General features: G+C 45.9%; 1 protein-coding gene across 2 annotated transcripts in view; it reads right to left on the reverse strand.

The window, feature by feature from the left end:
* Window positions 1-21,567, reverse strand: part of MICU1 (mitochondrial calcium uptake 1) — a 98,998-nt gene that overhangs the window by 21,981 nt on the left and 55,450 nt on the right. For both annotated transcript variants that reach the window (XM_065068094.1, XM_065068093.1), the window contains 2 exons: window positions 11,163-11,245; window positions 5,921-6,118 (listed from right to left, as the gene is read on the reverse strand). In XM_065068094.1, coding sequence (XP_064924166.1) covers window positions 5,921-6,118; window positions 11,163-11,245 — 281 coding nt within the window. The remainder of the gene's footprint in view (window positions 1-5,920; window positions 6,119-11,162; window positions 11,246-21,567) is intronic.

The following is a 21,567-nucleotide window of genomic DNA, read 5'->3' on the forward strand; positions in this document are numbered from 1 at the left end:
TTGGCCAACGCTGGACAAAAATTGACTGCCAGCTTTTCTCCAAACCCTAACAGAGACAGTACGGTCAACCTGACAGCTTCACGTGGCGCTTTCCATGCACACACCAAGGCAAAAGCAGCCTGCCAGAAGCTCTCAATGCCGTCAAAAACATGATGAGCTCTTAAAATAATCTCAGCTACCTGCCTAGAAATTCCCAGCTTATGTACACATACACTGGGCTGGAACTCCTTAACTATGGAGTTCCCTGACATAAAACTGTTCATGGTGCTCAGATAATCTGTTTTTTAACTGCAGATGTCACAAAACTCGGTCATCCACAGCACTTCCATGGCTATGCATCGTCAAGTCATAGTTATCGGCCTTATTTCTATTCCCTAAAACATCTAACACATTAAACACAGAAGAAAAAGTATATAGATCTGCGGGAACAAGCCCAACGATTCCCCTTCTACTAAACTCATAGTGGCTTTGTCCATCCCTGACTCTAGTAAGGCCTTCTGGGGGTAAAAAGCCTTGATATCAAGTTCATCTTCCCTTCCATAGCTTTGCTTAAAGGTTATTTGCTATCAACACACCTTGAATCTACAGTCAGGGGATGACAAAAGCAACACAGCCCAGAGCGCGGGGGACAAGTAAGTTCTCCAAGACATCCCAACCCTGCTCTCCCAATCTGGGGTTGAGCAAGAGAGAGGTTCAGGTTGAACTTGGGATATAACCAGCACAAAGGGAGGACGACGCAGGAATTCTCTCCTGTGCACAGATCTGGTCCGCCGCTGCTGTCTGCCGTGTCCCAGCTCCACAGCATCCACCGCGATCTGTACACACACATTTGGTCGGCTGTCTTAGCAGAAAATTGGCTCCTAGGCAACACACCAGAACAAAAAAAGAAGTGTAAAAGCCAAGCTGCTCTGGGTTTTTCTTTGGTTACCTAAAGAGCGGTTGCTTTTTAATTGTGTTTTCAGCTTATTAATACTCCCAGCTACAGCATCTGTGCTCTGAACGTGGCTGCTCCCAACGCCGCATCCCCATCTCCTGCTCCTTCCTACCGAAACACTCGTCCTCTAGGACAAACTGAGGACCCGTGAGGCACATTTTAGGCTTTCCATATTTAATAATCAGCCCGTCCTCCTCTCCTTCCCCATGGCATACCAAATGGTTTCCAAACGCGTGTCTTTTAGCACCAGGCGACTCTTCATACGTTTGCACATCAGAGATGCCACCGACACCTCGAGTAAGCGTCACGACCTGGTCGAGAAGTCACTAACAAAGACGCCAATCAATTTTTGTATATGCCATTAATTATCCCACTGAAAGAGACAACTTCACAAGTGCTGGTTTGGTTTTTAAATGTAAGGACCATGTGAAAGAAGAGAAAGCAAGTAGGGGACTAAAGGAGGAGCTACAGAGCATAGAGATGCAGAACGAGATACAGAACTGACAAAACTATGTAAATATACTAATCCATTATAAGAACTCCTCCTTGTCTGCATCCTAAGAAGAAAAGGAAGATGTTACATCCCCCGTCATTGTTCCCACAGTGGCCAGGCCAGGGCTGAAGCTGATGGGTGAGCAGATCAGCAGGTAAACGACACAACTTGGTGACAACACAGCCAACCATGACTCGAAATAAAAATGTCTCGTGTAAGTTCAATAGTGAATTGACCTCCAAAGAGTCTGAGTTTTGGGCCCTTCCTTATAAAGCTCAGCCAACCTGACACCGCCAGACTTGAGTTCTCAGGCCAGTCAGAAACAAATGGATGAAAAACTGTATCGGTCTGCAAGCCCACATAAAACCAAGGCAGAGCCTAAAATAATCTTGAGTAAGCTGGTAACAACACCGTAGTTTTTAACATTTGGTAAAGAATTACACAGATACAGAGACCAGGACTCAGAATAAAAAGGCGCTTATGGACTTCAGTTATTCCCCTAAAACTGGATCATGAAACACTCGAAATGCCTTCTGGAACCAGAATATTAGTTAAGACAGGCTTGAGATCCAAAAGGATCTAGGACTTCATATGCAGGACAACATCCACCCCCTTTCTTCATAAAAAACAAACGAAGCAGCAATCATATCAGCATCATCACCTGTCACAGACCAGACACACAGAATAAGTGATTTTCCAGGTGTGAGCGGTGACATGGGGTCCCCTGCCATGGTCTCACAGAATCTCATTTTACTTCTCTTTGCTCCAGCACTTAAGACCTCGGGCTGGGGAGGGACGCCTACAAGGTGAATTAGTACCTGCTTCACCAATTCAGCCAAGAAAAAACACCCCCAGTGAGTCACTGCTGGGAAACAAAGTGCTATAGAAACCTCACCGCAGGCAACTTGGGAAAAGAATTCTTCACTAAGGTCTTAGGCCATAGACACGTATCCCACTGCTGACACAAAGACACCTGGGGAAATAAAACAAGACTAAGTATAGAGATTAAATCACAGCTCTTAGCAGGTTTTGGGGTTGACTTTCAGAAGCGACACAGATGAGGAGGACAAAGGGCTAACACATCTTTTCTACACACGCTTACAGAATCATCGAAAAATTTTGGCTGGAAGAGACCCATGGGCTGGCTGAGACTACTCCTGACGCACCAAGGATGCAGGAATATCTAGGACAGACACTAACAAGCCGAAATAGCATAAATGGTGATGTCGAGTCCTATCCATCATCTTCTCTCTCCGAGTAGTTTCACTCATTAAAAAAAACCAAAACACTGTTCAAGCCAAATAACCGCCTGTCCTAACACATCATAGCTGCAGCGCCTGTCCAGACTCAATTGTCACCCTTTGTCACACTAAGTGACAAGAAGAAAGGAGGGTGTTGCACAGGTGCTAATGCAAGGCAGCGCGTACATGGTAAGAAAACGCCGAGGACTTTGCCGGGAGCGTGTCCCATTCGGTGGGGTGGTGGCCACAGCTCCCTCCAAGTAGCCAAACTACAAGAAGTCATAATAAGCCATAAAAAGCTTCTCTTCCTGCTCCGGCTTAATTTTTTGTGGTTACTTTTCTCATCCTTCCTGCAACCAAGCTGATTGCTGCGTTTCCATAAAGTGATGGAAAATGTACTTTCATCAAAACAATAAGCAGAAGGGAAGAAGAAAATACCAGGCCACGGTTATTAACTTCACCCATACGGAACACAAACGCTGAGGGCTTTGTCTGAGCTAATTGGTCTGACAAAGTTTCTGCTCAGTCTTAACAAGAAATATGCATCTATGTTTTGGTAAGAAAAAAAAATGAACCACATTAAGAGGAAAGAAGGTTCAGGCAGTGAGAAACTATTGTTGCATCCTCAGAGTCAGCAGAAGAACCCAGCTCTCAGGTGTATTGACTGCAGGTATGCCTGGATCCCGAGCCAAAGGGAAAAGAGCTTTAAAGAAAGGTCTGTCTTAAAGTAGATTCCTGTTGGAAAAGGGAAAGCACGTGTCCCAGTTTGAGAACAGAGACACCACGTCACTCGGGGGCTGCAGCGCCCCCAGGAGATGTTCTTCAGCCCTGCTTGCGGTGCATTTCCCCAAGGCCTTTTTGGGAATTCAGACACCTAACGTGAACAACAAATGGTTTGCCCATTACCCTCCCAGCTTCAGACCATGCACTGATTTTGCTAAACCAGCGATAGATCAGGAGCTGAGGGCTGGAGCTCAGCCCAGCCCCTGGCACATCTGCCACCGGCTCTTTTCGGCCCCTTCTCGTCCCCAAGTGACACCAGCCACGCTAAGAGGAGGATCCAGAGACGATCTGCATGGGCAGCGGAGCACAAAGCTGATGAAGGAGCACAGGACTCAGAGGCTCATCGCCCAAATGGACACGCAAAACACACAGAAAAGCTGTTAAAAAGAAAATCACCTACACGAGTTACCCGATGCCCTGCGGTACGGTACTTCCCAGCACCGCTTCTCACGCTCTTCTGATTTGCGCCAAAGTAAAACACTGGAGCGATGTCCCTTCTCTGAATTACCATGTTTTTAAGGGGCTGAGTGAAAAGCCACTTAACTGTGAATAAAAACATCAAACGCAAAGCCAGGAGAGAAGGTGGGAGATCGTGTCAAGAGAGATGAAAGCAGAAGAGGAGAGAGGCTGCATTGCGTAACGCTGAGGACAGAAATAGACCTGTATTGCCTAAATTGATGAGAACTACAAATAAACCAGGTACTTCAGTATTGCAAATTCAGGAAAACACACATTTGGTGGAACAGCGCTGTTACGACTGCATAGGTCGATTTTTCAGTTAAAACAAGTATCAGTAATGCCAAGCACAGCACAGGACTGTGCTCAAGGGTGCTGTCAGGAATTCAGTACCGATGCATTCATGATGTTTATTAACTTACCAAGACAAATATTGGGTACTGTCCCTAATTAAGAACTAACTTGTTAGAAAGGCAGCTAACTTTTACCAGGAAGAAGCACAACTGACTGAAATCACTACAAACTAAATACTAAACTGTCGCAGGAGAAGAAGAACCAGCACCTTGAAACTGAAAAAAACCTCGTTGCTTTTTAATGAGATACGTGGAGACCTGTGGGGAGAGCCCAGGACTCCAGCATGGAGTCACAATTAACACTTCAGTGCCCATTATTGCCCGGCCCTGGAGGGAAACCGGAGCAGGATTGTAAACATGGACGGAATAATCTCTATTTCTCTTCCCTCTGTGTTTCAACTTATGTTTCTTCACCTTACAAAGTATTCAGTTCGTTTTCAATTTGCAAAGGAACCAAGGAATCGCCACCCTGCAGTCCACAAAGAACACGTTCTTCAACCAGCCTATCTCCCCTGCAAGCGCAGGGCCACCCCACCCACTTTAATGAGCAGTTAAATGAAGTCAGTGAACCAGATAATTACCTTCATAAAAAACAAGTAGTCCTTGGGTTAGTTTCTTACTTAGATTCATAAAACTCCAAATAAAAAAAGGGAATAAATTCAGGTTAACAGCAATGGACTTAACGGCAACTTAATAAAATGCTGTTCATTAGCTGGATCACATACCCTGGACACGCGGACATTCATACATCAGACAGAAGTGACAGTGCACTCTGAATACTGTCGTCTTAATGGTTATGGCTGCAGGGCGGGCAGGGATTTTCTTGTGCACAAAACCCTCATGTCTGACGCAAATAAAAGCCTGGCTTTGCTCAGGCCATGTCCAGAGAAGGGCATCACCTTGAGTCAGCTCCACTTGAGAGCTGAGACACAGACCACGTTGCTGTTCTTGCACTTGCTTCAGTCAAAAAGAACCACATTTTGAAGCCTGATGCTCAAATTGCAGCTATGTGACCCAGAGGAGGGAGACTGAGCGCTGCTGTCAGCTCCTGGCAACACAAATCAAAGCCAGGAGACCTTCACTTCAGTTGAGGGGTAAGAGTCACAGAACATATGGACATTCCTTACAATGCACATGAACCCAGGAGGTCGGATAGCAGAGACCACCTGCTCAGCAGGATTCACACAAGGCTTGAACACTCACACAGCCAACATATTCAGAATAGCGAGGCACACAAGAAGACGGGGACAAAAACATAGATGAAGACTTTTGGGATAGTTATGAGCCCTGGCCCTTCAGGGCACAGATTGCTCACTAGGAACGAGACAGACCTTCCTTGGGAAGGCAGCGACAGACCGCTCACAAACTCTTTGGTCTTCTAAAGCAGCTCATAATCGTCTCCATCGGGAAGGCCAAGGCAAGTGCCATGTAGAGTGCCATGCAGCGGGGACCTGCCAGCTCCAAGAGCTGGAGAAGTTTCTGGGAATTGCCATAGGGGCCAAAATACTCATCAGAAATTTAACAACAGGTTTGATCTGCGAGTGCTACAAGTCACAGGTGTAGTAATCCCTCCAAACCCCTCCCACACTCCTCATCTTCCTCCCGAAACCACATCACACACTGCCCTCTCCATCGCACGTAAAAAGAAAATAACCCAAACCTCAAGCTTCAGAATATCGTGCTGCAGTTTGCGCTGGAAGTCGAGGAAGTGGGAGATGGTCAGCTTCCCCTTCAGATCCGCCCCAAAGAAGTACGTTGTGAGCGCGGAGTTGAAGCCAGTCTTCAGGGTGTTCCCCGTTGTCGAGCGGTCTCTGTGGCGCATGCCCATGCTGGTTTGGGAGCGAATGATGCTCTGGACCTGAAAACCAGACAGAGGATGTCATCAGCAAAAACACCACTGGGACTTACACTAGTCAAGTATCAGCACAAAGTACTCCAGGCTCAGATGTGTCATCCTCTTCTTTTTTTCCCTAAAATAAATCTTAAAAGACAGGACAATTTGAAAGCGTGGCTGCGATTTTTTTACAGTCCTCTTCAAAGAAAGAAGAGTGTAAAATATTTAAAATGAGTTTTGAGAAACAATTCACCCGTTCTGCAGATGAGCATGTTATCAGTGATCCTACGCCTGGTCAGCAGAGAGCAGCTTGCTCCCGGCAAAGCCGCAGGAGGAGAGAAAGCCGAGGCAACCACAGGGAAGAACAAAGCCTGGACGTGGTTTACTATTTTACCACCCATCCTTCTTAGTTCACACCAATCTCAGTTAACCCACACCACGTTTCCTTTTCCCTTGTCCACAAAACCAAGGATTTTTAGAATCACAGTATCACAGCAATCTCAGCAGTGCCCTGAACCTTCCCAAAGGCAGCGCTCAGCAGGAGTGGAGGCTCCAGGACAGGGCAAGAACAGGACAACCTCCCTACCCACTACGATATGGCAAAATATCAAACTTACAGGATGCCACAGCCTGAAAACTCCAACAGTTTCTTATTGTAAGGGTCCTGTGCTAATTTAAAGGAGTAGCCAAGTCACTCACTTGGGTCACTCACCACCTCCAAGTATCTCACTACCCCTTCCCAGCACTCGCCTGCCCAAATGACTTTTGCAGTGATATGAGAACACAGCGTTATTCTCTGCATCAGACACAATCTAAACCTTTAATCTTAATTTAAAAGTTGATTGAAAAGTAGTAAATTCACAGGCAGCATTACTTGTGATTTCTCTTTAAACCATGAGCTATTTTCATGTTGTATTTTTTGTTTGGTTTGGTTTTTTTCACCCTTATCTGGTGCAAAAGATGAAATGGATCACAAACACTTAGGCTGAAATATGTACAAGAGACAGTGAAACACCTCTTGTGCTTCACATCCCGGTATGATTGTTGACCTCCCTACCCTCTATGACATGGCAAAAGATTAAGCTTATAGGATGCCACAGCCTGAAAAAATCCAATGATTCGTTATTTTAAGGGTCCTGTGCTAATTTAAGGGAGTAGCCAAGCCAAATGGTCGCTCACCACCTCTTTCCATCACCAAGTATCTCACTACCCCTTCTCAGCACTCACCTGCCTGAATGACTTTTGCAATGATAGGAGAACCCAGGGTTATTCTCTGGGTGAGACCCAATCTCTTCCAACAAGGCAGAGGATTCATATTAAGGACAATGAGTGTGAGAAAGGAGGGGGAAAACAAAGAAAAGCCACCCAGTGTGCTGCAGGGCACTCGGCCTAAACAGCACAGGCTTCCCGAAGCAGCGACGTTTGCTGGAGCTTCGCCTTCATCCTCTTCCTCAGGCCAACAACAGCTGGAAGGGAGGAAGGAAACCAGCTGCCAAGAGTTCAAACTGTCAAAAGGACCCCAGAACCTCGTTATTGTCATGTACGGTGTATTCAGTTTTTCCTAACGAGAGAGCGAGTGCTGGAACAACCCCAATGGGGATGGATGCTCCAGAGGGGAGCAGCATGTATCGCTGCCGCGCTCACCTGGCGTGAAACGCTGCCTCGACCCACAGGACCGGCTATTCTTCCGCTATAAGGAAAACTAAGTCAAGTCAGAGGGAAAAAAACACACAGTAGAATGAAAGTTCAGGAGTTGGTGGGGTTTTCCTGTTTGCTTTTGTTTTTTTGGGGAAGGGTTTTTGCACCATAAATACAATAACAACCCTTACTCTGCTTTGGGCTCCACTTTAACCACAAGCCCTCCATGCACATCATGGAGACAAATCCTTAGGAACTGTCTGAAGCAATGCAGTTTATGGCCAGCTTGGAAAACTGCCCCTGTTCCTGCAGAGGCCAGTGTTTACCACACTGCAGACTGGTCAATAGAGCATCTTTCCCCAGGTGTTATTTATATGGCATCCACTCCCCTTCTTTTTCTCTCCCCATCTATAAGAAGCATCGGACAGTTTGAAAAATCCATCTGTGGGCACTGGAGCTAAAATTATTTGGCTGGTGCCTATTTTGGGTAATCCTTCTAATGCCCAGAACAGCAGACAAGCACGGCCAGAGGCGCTGTCCTCGCTCACGGCCCATCAATCATACCGGGATGTGAAGCACAAGAGATGCTTCACCGTCTCTTGTACATATTTCAGCCTAAGCGTTTGTGATCCGTTTCATCTTTTGCACCAGATAAGGGGAAAAAAAAACCCAAACAAACATGAAAATAGCTCATGGTTTAAAGAGAAATCACAAGTAATGCTGTCTGTGAGTTTACTACTTTTCAATCTACTCTTAAGTTAAAAATGAAAGACTAAACTAATTTGCGTGCTGAAGTTGAAGACGATACTGATGCCGGCACCAAAATCTTCAGCCCTATACATTACCCATATGCATCAACAGGAAAAAATATATATCCGAGGCTCTTCAGTGAGGCCTGAAGAAATCCAATATTTTCTTATTAGGTGCTTAAAGCCCCTGACTTAATTGCACATTAGCTAAACTACTGCAAGTAATTTTCTTCCTTGATGCATCTTAAGGTTTTTCCAACATGAACAACAAGAGGGACCTGCTGTTGGGTTTCTGCAAAGCCAATGTGTGAAAAAGGAGCAGGAAAATCCTTCCTGCGTGTTCACAAACAGCAGGGACAACACGATGCTTCTGTGCTCTTTTCTTTCTACCCTCTCTCCCCAAAATGAAGTTGCTCTTTTATACTGATGCCACTGGCAGGGCCAGTTCCAGCCGCCCCTGCCAGGCAAGATGTTTATGGAACAGATCTGCAAACCCTGAGGCATTTCCATAAGAAGTGAACGCTCTTTTTATTTACCATATACATTATTGCATGTGTTATACTATAAGTGTGTATAATACTTTATATTTGCCTCATGCTGAAGCTCTGTGTTTGCCTTAATCCTGTTTGCAGAGTGCGGCGAATCAGTTGTAGCAATACCTGTCTGTGAAGACACTGAGCTGCTTTTCCCTTCCCAAAAAGGCTCCTTCATCCTCCGAATCGAAAACTCTGGAAGATCAATCTTAGCCAAAATATTCTAATGCTAACCAGGAATTTTATTCCTTTATATAGATGCAGTGACACACGTAACAAGCTTAACAAAAATATGTCCCTCTTCCTAAGGATTTTTATATGACTTAATGCACATATAACTTCCCTTTGCCTACTGGATGATTTGAAACAATTTAATTCAATTTTGTACTTTCGTCTTCATAGCACTTCTGAAATATTCATCCTCGAGAAACAGCCTTTCTTACCTTACATGTCTAATAAAAGAGCCAAACATGACACCTGTGTTGGTACCTCGGCACCACTGCATTTTTAGTGAGTGGTTAAACCTTCTCCACTCCTCTTAAATTCGTTTATCTCCGTAATCGATTTCACTCTAAAACATTAGTATCTACTGTAAAGTATCTTTTGAATTGTTATAGCAGCAGATAGCTGTGGCGCAGTTATATTCATGCACTATGCAAACAGAAGGAAAAGTAGTATTTTTTATGGGGGAAAATAGGGAATTTTTCCTGGTTAAATCAGTAGTTGGTAGGGAGGCAGCACCAAGAAGCACCAGAGCCTGGACACAGCCATGTGTTCCAACTTGCACTCAAAGGAAAATTAAAAACTCCTGGCTTTCCATTACCAGCTATCGGGTGAAGGGATATAATTGGAAAGAAATGTTCTCCCATCCTCCTTACAGTCCAAAATTTGCAATTGGAAACGTACAATTGACCAGATACATGACACAGCTCTGGGGCAAACTCCTAATAACAACACCATGCCCACGGGTTATCATTTAAGGAGGATGACAGCAAAAGATCAGAAGGGTGGGGAATTCAACAGACCTGCTTTGCCACTAGTTCTTCCCATTTAGAGGCAGCGCCCCAAGAGTGACCAACCCCTTCCAGAGCGGGCACGCCATCAGCTGATGGACAAGAGTTTGTAACCAGATGACCCAGGGCTGCTGTGTTCTGGGGTGTCAGTACACAGCTCTGCACCCTCTCCAGATACAGATGTCCTCCAGCAACCCCCAAAAAGGGCAGGTTAGTTTATTGCTTTTAACCACAGTCTCATCTCCTTTGCCTGAGAAGCAGCGGCTTCCACTTGCCCATTAACCACAGAGCCCCACAAATAACGGGTAATTAGTGGTGTAACTCCTCTACTTTGTTCTTTGATAAGGGAGGTGGTGACTCCCCACCCAGCGAGCTCACTTCCTTGCAAACGCATTTATTTCTCCTTTCACCAGCAGCACATGCGGAGCTTTGCTAATATACAGCAATATCAAGATGTTTATGAGTTTCCAACGCCTTGAGGGTGTTTTCTACATAGGCAAACAAACCATACCCTTTTGCCTGGGGAGGTCAGATCTTATCCCTGCTCGCAGCTTGAGTATTCAATCTATTCTCACTAACACAATCAAATCTTATAGAAGGGACCTCACACACAGGCTGAGCTTATTAAAAACCTGCATCAGGCTCCCCAATGATGAAACCTCGTAAGAAGTTGGGGAAAGAAACTAATGAAAATCCACTCTCAATAAACACAGTTTTAGATGGCATTGAAACGAATGGCTAAAGTCTTATTTAGAGCAGACTGGCCCTGGTGATTCTCTGAAGACAAAATTAAGGAATGTAATAAAAGCTGTGGAAGAAAGGAGGATCAAAACCCTATGACACCAGTGGAGTGAAAAAACATCTTTATCTGCATTGGAGGTGACATCTTGTAAGCACACAAAGTCACAGGAAACCAGGGTTTATACCCACAGGTGTCCTGGTTGGAGGGAAAACTACATCTTCAAATATCCAGTTGAAAACAAAGCAGGGACTAAGGCAACACAGCAGAGCATGGAAGGAAAAGATGTGAACCAGTAATAACCACAAATCTAAGTCACAATAGCACTGTAGAGGAGTGCTGCGATCATGGCTACAAAGCTGTAGCATTACAAAGTCAACCTGGCGTTCAACTTGCCTGCTCGAACTCTTCCATGTCCACTTCGCCATCACCGTTCAGATCGAACATCTTAAAGGCAATTTCAAAATTCCTCTGCGGAGCTACATAAAGGAAACACAATAAAAAACAAAGACCAGTTAATGAAGATACAAAAGCTCAATAAAATAAAGAACAAGTTCAGAATGACTCCATCCAAAAGCAATTTTCCAGAATTGTCACAACTTCAAGAAGAAAATGTGGCTCTTGGGAACCTGTAGCCGTGAGCTTCATGGTGCTCCTTGGGGTAATTCTCCTCCAGGCTCCGCTCCTGTCTCACCGTGCAAATTTAAACAAATCATCACCACCTCTGTCGGGTTCCAGTTACGACACGGAGATAACGCCCAGAGCTGCAGCTCACCAGAGATGTGCCCGGCCAGCACGGTGCCTTGCTTTTCACTGTATTTAGTCTACATTGTCATGGTTTGTTTGGCCACAAGTCTGCATAAGCATCACTTGACAGCCACCCATCGCAGCAAAACCACGCTCTCCCCCTGCGTCCCAAAGAATTTGGGTACGTTTCCATTTTGGGCACTGTAACGCATCACACGGCGCCACAATTTTTTGCCCAAATTAAGCTAATAGATGAGAATTTATCTCGCTCTGCTACTTTCAAATACATACCACCCACAGGAATTCTGGTGTTCGCTGGGATTTCCAGGAAACCCTCTTGGCTATAATTAGTGCTTCAGTTGTCATCTTACATCATCAATTAAAACGTAGCCTCTTTTTTTGTTCTGAAGATGGCTCTTCCTCACCCAAATCTGGCAGCAGGATGGGGATCCCTGCTGAGTCTCATCTCCCTTTCATCTGCTACAAACAACTTGTAATATTTCCTGTGGATGCTCAAAAAGTAACAAGTTTCCGCACTAAGGCAACTTATGGTGGGAGAAGGAGCGCAAAGAAGAATCACCCAAAAAGAAACTGAGATGGAATTAACTGAACTGGATGTTGTACATCAGTTACAGCTTCGATTTAGGACTAGGAGACTTCTACATCATGTTTTCCCCTTGCTTTAAGAGGCTGTAGCAGTTTATGGGTAAAACATTGAGCAAGCACGCCAATGAGATCACTTTTTCCAATCTCTTTGCACCTTACGCAGGCGTTCGACGGCATTAAACTCGATGGTGAGAACACCCCGTCGTTGCCTACTCGATACACACAGGACATACAGTCCCGCTGCCATCGTCTCTCATCTCCAGTTCCATCACGCCAGTTATTCCAGCTTGAATTCTGAACACGGTGTGTGAGCGGCCGTCACCAGCAGCACACAACGGGTCGGTTCCTACACAAACCTACAGCAGAAGCGATGTCTCCATCCAGCTTCTGTCCTGCCCGCCGTCCCTTGTCAATTCATTGTCAGCCGAGCTACACTCAAGGGGATCGGCCATCCCCAACACCAACATCATCTCGTCAATGGTGCAATCTAATTAGAGGCATTAATACAAAAAGCCTCTGCTGTGTCCATGCATCACTTCCAGTGATTAAATCCCCATTTCCTTGAAGAGCAACAATATTAAGCCCTTTCCAACTACCCTCCTAATGTTTAAATAACACCGCCAGTTTTGTTCACTTTAATTGCAAGTACTGCATGAAAGCCCAGGCAAAATTCTTCCTTATTAGCCGCCAAAATCTAGCAAAAGAGTTGTTTCCCCTAGGAGGAAACAGGGGACTATATGAAGCTTTAATTCAGTTACAAGACGCTAGGAAAAAAAGAGCAATTTACACACCTCATCCTTCTTCCCCCATTTTCTCCGTCAGGGTACGATGACGTGTATTCCGAGACTGGAAAATCTGTTACCCCTTGTTAAAAATTAGCGTTGTGGTTTATTTTTCATTTCCTTTAGGGAAAAATATAATACCCTGCCCCATTTGTGCAGACACAGGTGAACAGAGAAAGAAGGTCCTTAGCATACCAGTTCCCTCCTTTCCCTTCTCTAAATAGACATTTTTCAGGAGCAGTTTATCAAAGGCCCAGAGGAGAACACCGCTTGTGCAATTAAAATGAACAGCTCAGCAGCAAAAATCTGCAGGGTCAGTGTTTTCTAAGGACAGGGAAGGAAAGTGTCTTTAAATTGGCAAATGTAATTACTTCAGTCCTTTAGCTAATAAGTGACAGAGCCTGCTTCTTCCTCTGATCTGCATAGCTCAGTCTAATGACTTGTAATGACACTTAAAGCCAAGAAATGTGAGCCCGAGCCGCGGAAACCAGAGGGCACGAAGACACTGATCTCACCCTGCTCAGGAAGAGACGTTCATTAAAACACACGTCCTCGACCTCCGGGCAGCCGGAATTTATTAGTCCCAAGAGAGACGGTTTCTGCCTCTCCCCCGGGGCGCCATGTTTCTGACCAGGATTTATGGGGGAAGAGTCATCCCGACGGCAGCTGAACCCATCACTCGTGGTTACATCAGCCTGTACAACCTGCATCTCTCTTCCTCCTCTTACACTTACATCTTTCAGAAAGCTGCAGACCCTAAAAGCAGCAGACACCAGTTTGCCAAGCTAAACTCTCCTCCCTCCCTCCCTTCCCCCTTCTTCCTCCTCCCTCCCTTCCTTCCCCCTTCTTCCTCCTCCCTTCCTTCCCCCTTCTTCCTCCTCCCTTCCTCCCTTCCTTCCCCCTTCTTCCTCCTCCCTTCCTCCCTTCCTCCTTCTTCCTCCTCCCTTCCCCCTTCTTCCTCCTCCCTTCCCCCTTCTTCCTCCTCCCTTCCCCCTTCTTCCTCCTCCCTTCCTCCCTTCCCCCTTCTTCCTCCTCCCTCCCTTCCTTCCCCCTTCTTCCTCCTCCCTTCCTTCCTTCCCCCTTCTTCCTCCTCCCTTCCTTCCTTCCCCCTTCTTCCTCCTCCCTTCCCCCCTTCCCCCTTCTTCCTCCTCCCTTCCCCCCTTCCCCCTTCTTCCTCCTCCCTCCCTTCCTTCCCCCTTCTTCCTCCTCCCTTCCTTCCTTCCCCCTTCTTCCTCCTCCCTTCCTTCCTTCCCCCTTCTTCCTCCTCCCTTCCTTCCTTCCCCCTTCTTCCTCCTCCCTTCCTTCCTTCCCCCTTCTTCCTCCTCCCTTCCCCCCTTCTTCCTCCTCCCTTCCCCCCTTCCCCCTTCTTCCTCCTCCCTTCCCCCCTTCTTCCTCCTCCCTCCTCCTGTTTTATTCTGCCCCCCAATTTTACCAATTTCTACTACAGCTTCTCTAAATTTTCCCACTGCCTCCTTAATTAAGATGCCTCAAAACGAACGCAATATTCCTCCTGAAACTGTTATCCAAACCACTTAAAGGTCTGTTTGCTTTCCACAGGGCGCAATGCTTGTCTTAATGCTTTCCCCAAGTGCTGAGCTGCATTTCCAGCTTGCTCTGATTTTGGGAGCGATCTCCTGGCCATCCTTTTTGACATTATTCAGCATCAAGGAATGGGCCAAAGCAGCCACAGGTTCTTTTTTAGCTTTATTTTCTAGTCTAGCAGCTTCCTAATGATTCCTCAAAGTCATTAACGCAAATGGCACTGGTGCCCACGCCAATCCCAATGCATGAGTTGCTTATTCCCTGCTTTGAGATATATGCAAACACATGTAGAAAACTCCAGTTGAAATCATCCTTCAGATCCACACAAAGTTGCTTCTTCAACCAACCCCGGAGTTACTGCAAATGGCAATCAACATATGTCTTGCACAAGTAGGAACGTTACAAAGATGAGCAACCTCCGCCAAACAAAAGGATGCTGAGCATCGGAAGAACCCACTATATCCATCAGTGTTAAGCTCCAGGGAATTTCCGAGGCATTAGGTGGCTCGATCGGGCAACTTTAAGCCAATTATGCCATTTTAAACTGTTTTCAATTATTCCAATGGACCTCTTTATTGCCCTTCATTCCCAGCAGAAGCAACATGTTCTGAAAGACAAATGCCCACTGATGAGAAACGCCACGTTTTACTCTTTTTGCGCCGGTTTGCTCTTCTCTTTGCGCCAAACTCAACACTCCACCCTTGCACAGGTAACTCTCAAAGTCTCTCCCCCCGACTCCTATTGCAACCGGTGCAGCACATGGTTGCACACACAAACCCAAGCGTCTGCAGAGCACCCACCTCCAGCAGAGGGGCTGCACTTAACAAAATCTACATTTTATCATACTTTTGGTGAATAAACATTGCTCCCTTCAGATGCACTTGTGAATTTCTTCGGCAAAGCAGCGTGGTTTTGGGTGGTGTTACTCAGAGGAAGTAAATCTTCCGGCTGTTCCTATGAAGACTCTGGATTATTTCATCTTTTGGTGGGAATTTAAACACGAAGCAGCTCAAGACTCCCATATCCACCACAAAATGGTCAGGCATTGGAATGGCTGCCCAGGGAGGTGCTGGACTCACCGGCCCTGGAGGTTTTTAAGCTGAGCTTGGACATGGCACTTAGTGCCATGATCTAGTCAATGGACTGGAGTTGGACCAAGGGTTGGAATCGATGGTCTCTGAGCTCTTTTCCAACCCAGTCCATTCTGTGAAAGCCTCATAACTCCCCTAAAGTAGAGACAGATTTTCATCTAGAGAGATGGCTGTTAAAGCCTTGCAGTTATAAACACACTTATACTTTTTGTAATGTCACAGCATTAATAAAAGCTTACCTTTTTCCTCCAGCCAAAGAACAATCAAGATTTGTCTTTACCTTTAAGTTACATGAATCAGTATGGTCATTATTCTGTCTGAGCCTGTACTTGAGCCGAAAATGTTTCTGTACCTGTCTGAATGGGAACATTTCTGTCTGAAGGGAAGAATCAGGGTCAGAGACAAACTTGCCCTTCAAAACCACAGCCCATCGCAACCGACTGCACAGAACAGGGAGGAGCCGGAGGATGCATTTTCACATAATGCATCTCCAAATGCTGTCATATTTTATTTGAGAATGGAGTTACAGCCTTATAGGGAAGCAACTATCTATAGAATATAGATGTCTGAGCCTCAGCTGCAATAAACATGGAGAAAACACATTAAACTGTCTTAACACTGCAGATCTTTTCCTTGTGAATTATTTCACTATTTCAGCAAACAAATCCAAATGCCACCAAGTTTTAAAAAATGTTTATCAGCCCAGAAATGCAAATAACAAGCAGCTAAAAGAACCAAGTCCACAGCACGGAGACTGCGCCACAACATCAGTTCTAAAGGTAAAATATCTTTAAGCGGTTACAGGTTATTTCTTACCACAAGGAAGAATTCGAATTACTTCTGAAACAATACAAAAGCATAATTTTAAAACTGAAGTACACAAACCTCAATACATACAAACTGCAGCTTCAAAACAGTCCAGCACCCAGAGAACTCAAGTTTTCAGCTGATTTGCAAATTCCAGTTGAAATCCACACACAAAGGGTAGGAAGAGGCTGGTGAGGAACTTGCCCTCATGCCAAGTAAAAATGCCACCACTCCTAACAGGAGGAAGAGCCCTGAAGCACCCAGTCCAAGAGAAACCAAGTTTAGTCAGCTCCTCGCTCTAAATCTGCGCTGCGGGTTCACATGGTAAAACCAAACACGTGGATTCAGCTCCACGTGAGCACCAAGCGCATGTCCACATGGTCACCAGAGGCAGGTGCTCGAAAGAAGGCAAGGAAGGGGTTAACTTGTAATGGGTAAAATCCTAAATAAACCACAGAAATGCATGGGTCAGATGTGTGTAAGGAACAGCTAATGGATCTGTCCCAGATAATGTCATCTTAAATCTTTAAATCTTTCTTCTATTTAACCAATTTAAGAAAAAATAAATTTAAAGAAGTATATATTATCGCTGTTTCACTTTTCCCTTTTGCTTGTTAGCTTGTGAACCAAAGAGACAGTGTATTTTCGACACCAAATTCTGTATTTTGGTGTTAATGTCAATGACAAACATGCAGCTCAGTTTCAGAGGTTTGAGAGCACGGGCAGCCTCACCTCCCACAGCTTCTTATCAGCCACCGCACGACTGACACAGCAACTTGGAGCCAATTATGTCATTTCAAACTATTTAAACTATTTAAACTCCGAATCAAGGACCTGGAAAACAGCTGTGGACATGGCAGCTCCAGATAAAGGCCACTAGAAGTTGTGCCCTCCGGGGAACCCCTGGAAAAACAGGACATTCCAAACACCTGCAGGTTCTGGGAAACGGCGATGAGCGACAGAAAATTCCTCTATTTCCTAATTCTATAGAAATAATCAGAAGTTTCTGGGAATTCTCACTCATGCTAACAAGTGCTGCATGTGAATTAGTCCTTCCCCGCTGCAAATGTACTGTCCTCTGTGGTACAGGAGGTTGGTGGGGATCCATCAGCCCATCACACCACGCCAAGCAAGGAACGGAGAGATAACAAAGACAGACCAAGTGAAGATGGCCGCGGAGAAGCTGGTGGAGCATCCCATGCCCTAATGTCGGTTTTCAAAGCGGAGAGCTCAAGCTCTGCTTGGGAAGATCCCAAACTGCCAGCTGTGAGAAACGTGCCCCATTTCTGTCCTGCCAGCCCACGGCAGAGGTGGGATGCTGAGCCAGAGAGCCCTGGCGTGAAGCCACTGGGCTCACATTTGGAAGTCGGGACATCCCTTGGGAGAGGATCTCTGCGCTGCTCAGGTACATCTCGGAAATCCCACATAGCAGCAACGGGGCTGGTGGGAACGTATTGAAGACATCCATATAGTGTGGATGAGGTGCACCCACGTATGGGCATGTAGGTAAAGAGAAGGTCTTGGAAGTTTAAAGATAAAATTAACATGAACAGGACCACAAACAAAAATATTCCTATAAACTTAAAGCAACATTATATCTCCTTTTCTCGTAGAAGCAGGCCCTGCAGCACTTTGCGCTGCTTTGCAGGATTAAAGCACCACCAGTAAGAAAACAGATCTCACTCGTGGCAGGGAAAAGAGGCTGAAAACAAACGTGTCAGTCAGCAATATATATCCAAAACAGCTACAGGAGAGCAGCAGAGACCCACACAGCACTCGATAATCCCACCAGAAAATAATTTCCAGAGCTAGGTGGCTTGGGATTTATTTCCTACACAGGGGAAAGAAAAGAAAAGGTTTAAAAAGGTGAATGTATCCTGGGCAAGAGGCCGGTTCCCATAGGGGATGAATCCGCAGGAGAGGGGAGAAGGAGCCGCAGGTCTGCGACGAGAGCCCTGGCAAGAGAGTAATGACTTTGGCTTGAGCCAATGCTACTTAAGCCTCCTTCCAGAAGGAGTAAATCCAGACACAGCGACAGTCCAATTATGGAAACAACACCCACTCATCCTTTTAATGACCAGCTCCCTTCAGTACCTGTTAATCAAGGAGGCATTTGCGCGCCTGGACAACAGACCCATCTGCTCTGAAACCGCAGCCGCTGGTGATGGAAGAGCTCTTGCCCTCCTTTCCTCCACCTGTTCCACAAGCCGAAAAGCAAAAACCTCTTTGGTTAGGGAAGCAATGTCTTGGCTTTCCTATGACATTTTGAAGGACCCAAGAAAAATCCCATCAGCCTTTTGCTTATCCCGAATTTTGCTCATTTTTCTACCTCTGCCCCAAAACACGAGGAGCAGCTGAAGCGACAGAAACCAGGGGGTGTCCTCAAGGCCACTCAGCTCTCGTTGCCTTTAATGGAATGCTAACCTTATGGAACATTTCTGTGCGATTTTATTAGTTGTTTTAAAAATACATTTTCACAGAAACACGGCAACTGCCAAGAACAGACAGTGCTAGAGCAAGAAACAACTTGCAAATAAAACAGGGTGCAATATGCAAACAGCTCTCTGGGAACAACGCACACACGAAGCCTTCAGCCCGCTCTCCTCTCCCTCCCAGCAGCTGCCGCACACTCCGTATTCCAGAGACACGGAATCCCAAAATGTCAGGGACTGGAAGGGCCCTGGAAAGCTCATGCAGTGCAATCCCCCCATGGAGCAGGAACACCCAGATGAGGTTACACAGGAAGGTGTCCAGGCGGGTTGGAATGTCTGCACAGAAGGAGACTCCACAACCCCCCTGGGCAGCCTGGGCCAGTGTTCTCTTACCCTCACTGGGAAGAAGTTTGTTCTTATATTTAAGTGGAACCTTTTGTGTTCCAGTTTGCACCCATTACCCCTTGTCCTATCATTGGTTGTCACCCAGAAGAGCCTGGCTCCATCCTCCTGACACTCACCCTTTTCATATTGATCCCCAGGAATGAGTCCCCCCTCAGCCTCCTCTTGTCCAGCTCCAGAGCCCCAGCTCCCTCAGCCTTTCCTCACACGGGAGATGCTCCACTCCCTTCAGCATCTTTGTTGCCATTAGTTTCAGAGAAAACAAGCGAAGCGAGCGTCAAAGCTGCAAAAAAGACAAGTTACAATGCAAAGCTTTAGAAAACCCTCCCAAAGGCTGGCGGTGCTTTTGGTAGAGACAGGCAGGAGCCGTCCCAGCAGCACTGCTGAGATCATTCGAGGTCCCTTCCAATCCCTAACATTTTGGGATTCTGGGTGATTCTGTGACACCATGAAGCCCTTTGAGGTTTCTTGTTCTCAGAGAGTCTCACTGACGAGGTTTGAGTTCAATAAACCGGACCAGACTGCACCTGATCTGTCCGCAGCACTTGTGAGCACAGCGGAGGAGCATCTCCCGCCTCCCACTTTTCTTCAGATTCTCCTGCTTTACAGCTCAATACACCACTTTTCTTTCTCAATATTTAGTGGCTTTTAGCTATTTGATGTAGCCTACAGCTTGTCCTTGTCCAGATGCCTTCTTAACGTTTGGGTTATTTAAACAACACAGAAATAAAACTCATCTTGAACTGTCAGGTTTAAGATGTACTTTCCTCATTCTGTTTTATTTATATCCCAGGAGAATAAAAAAATAAATCAGAAACTACTGGACTCCTGCAAGTTTTGTTTACTAGTAAGAGAGCGAACCAGCACGGCATAACAGTGAATTTTCCACCTGGCTACAGGGCAAGGTTTGTTTGGGAGTTTGCTTGTTATAAAAGCAAATGCATTCAAAATGAAACCAAAACCCTTCCTCTGGGGAATCCCTGTCTGACAGTAGCTCCACACACATTCCTCCGCCTTCCATAACCATTCAGCAAACTCCCAAAATACCGAGAAGTTGGCCTGAAAGTCCTGGAATACTCTTCTCTTCTCTCTTGAATTCTTCCTTCTTGCAGGCTCCTGCCTTGCCCACCTTCCCATCGCTCCTTAACACACACACCACCCACCTCTGTCTCCTCTCGTTAGCCTGACCCCCCAATACTTGTGAACACATTGAAAAGTCCAAGAACAAGAGGAAAAAAACCCAGCCCTCCAAAACCAGGCTGGCTGCTGCTCTAACACAAGGTAGTCCCTGTTATTCTCACAACAAATCAATTAAACCAAAGCGAGAACAATCTCTCTTACTGCTGCCTGCGGATGGACATGAAATTAACTGTGTGCCCCGCGTACTTGAACAGGGGGGCTGTTCACCACCCGCATGGCCGTAGCACCAAGGGCACCAGTGTTTTCTGTACCACGCTCAGTAATGCAATACTACAGGCTTGCAAGTTCATTGTTGCCTGTGGAGACTCGGCTGAAAAGCCTTCGCTACACAAGCAAAAATACCTTGGATAACTTCAGCACAGGTGGGACTAATGTAAGAAAGAACCGCAGAAGTCTCAGCAGTCAGCTCTGAGACTCAGTCAAACAGAAAAGCAGATTAAAATCAGAAAACAAACTGAGCTTGGGCGAGCTTTACATCTCAGTGTTTGTTCTCGCGAGATGAAGGTCACATACGTGTCTTCCCCCACCACGTCCATCTGACAACAACCACAACCTTGAATGTTGCTTCCCCCGGTAACGGATCCTCAATAAATGAAATGCCTCTTCCATTTGTCCATGTTACAGCATGTGAGAATACAGGGAAATAAAAATAAAGCACCTGTTGCTTTTACAGAACGTGAGTAAATCACCTGCTGACTCCTTGAACAGCAGCGAGCCGGCAGCAACGGGTCCGCAGGAAACTGGGAAGCACCCAGCTTTTTAATTCCTATAATCATATCATCGTTAAACAGGTATTTACAAGATGACGCGGCCAAGTTTTCTGAAATGAAAGGTCTCAGGCTCGTTTGGACAGCGGCACGTTCCCCGTTACCCCACATTTACTGACTGAGCCGGAAAATAACCAGAATTTGTGTTGACTTTCCTGTTAGTGATGCACCTTCCGAGCTCTGCAAATGAGTTTGTGAGCTTGCTTTCCCCACAAAGAAAGTCTAGAAATGCCATTTGGCGTTACCAAAGGCTTTAGTTTCACTGTTTCTTGCCAAGAAAGCAAAATTCCAAGTGCTGGCGCCTCAAGAGCAGAAGACTTTGGTGGAACAGATGAGCAGATGACAGAAATATCACCAGCGCAAGTCAAGCGCAGCAGGGTGAAAAGACAGAAGGTATCTAGGGATACTTGTTGAAACGTAAATGG

The sequence above is a fragment of the Columba livia genome, chromosome 6, assembly GCF_036013475.1.
Source record: "Columba livia isolate bColLiv1 breed racing homer chromosome 6, bColLiv1.pat.W.v2, whole genome shotgun sequence".
Classification (NCBI taxonomy): domain Eukaryota; kingdom Metazoa; phylum Chordata; class Aves; order Columbiformes; family Columbidae; genus Columba; species Columba livia.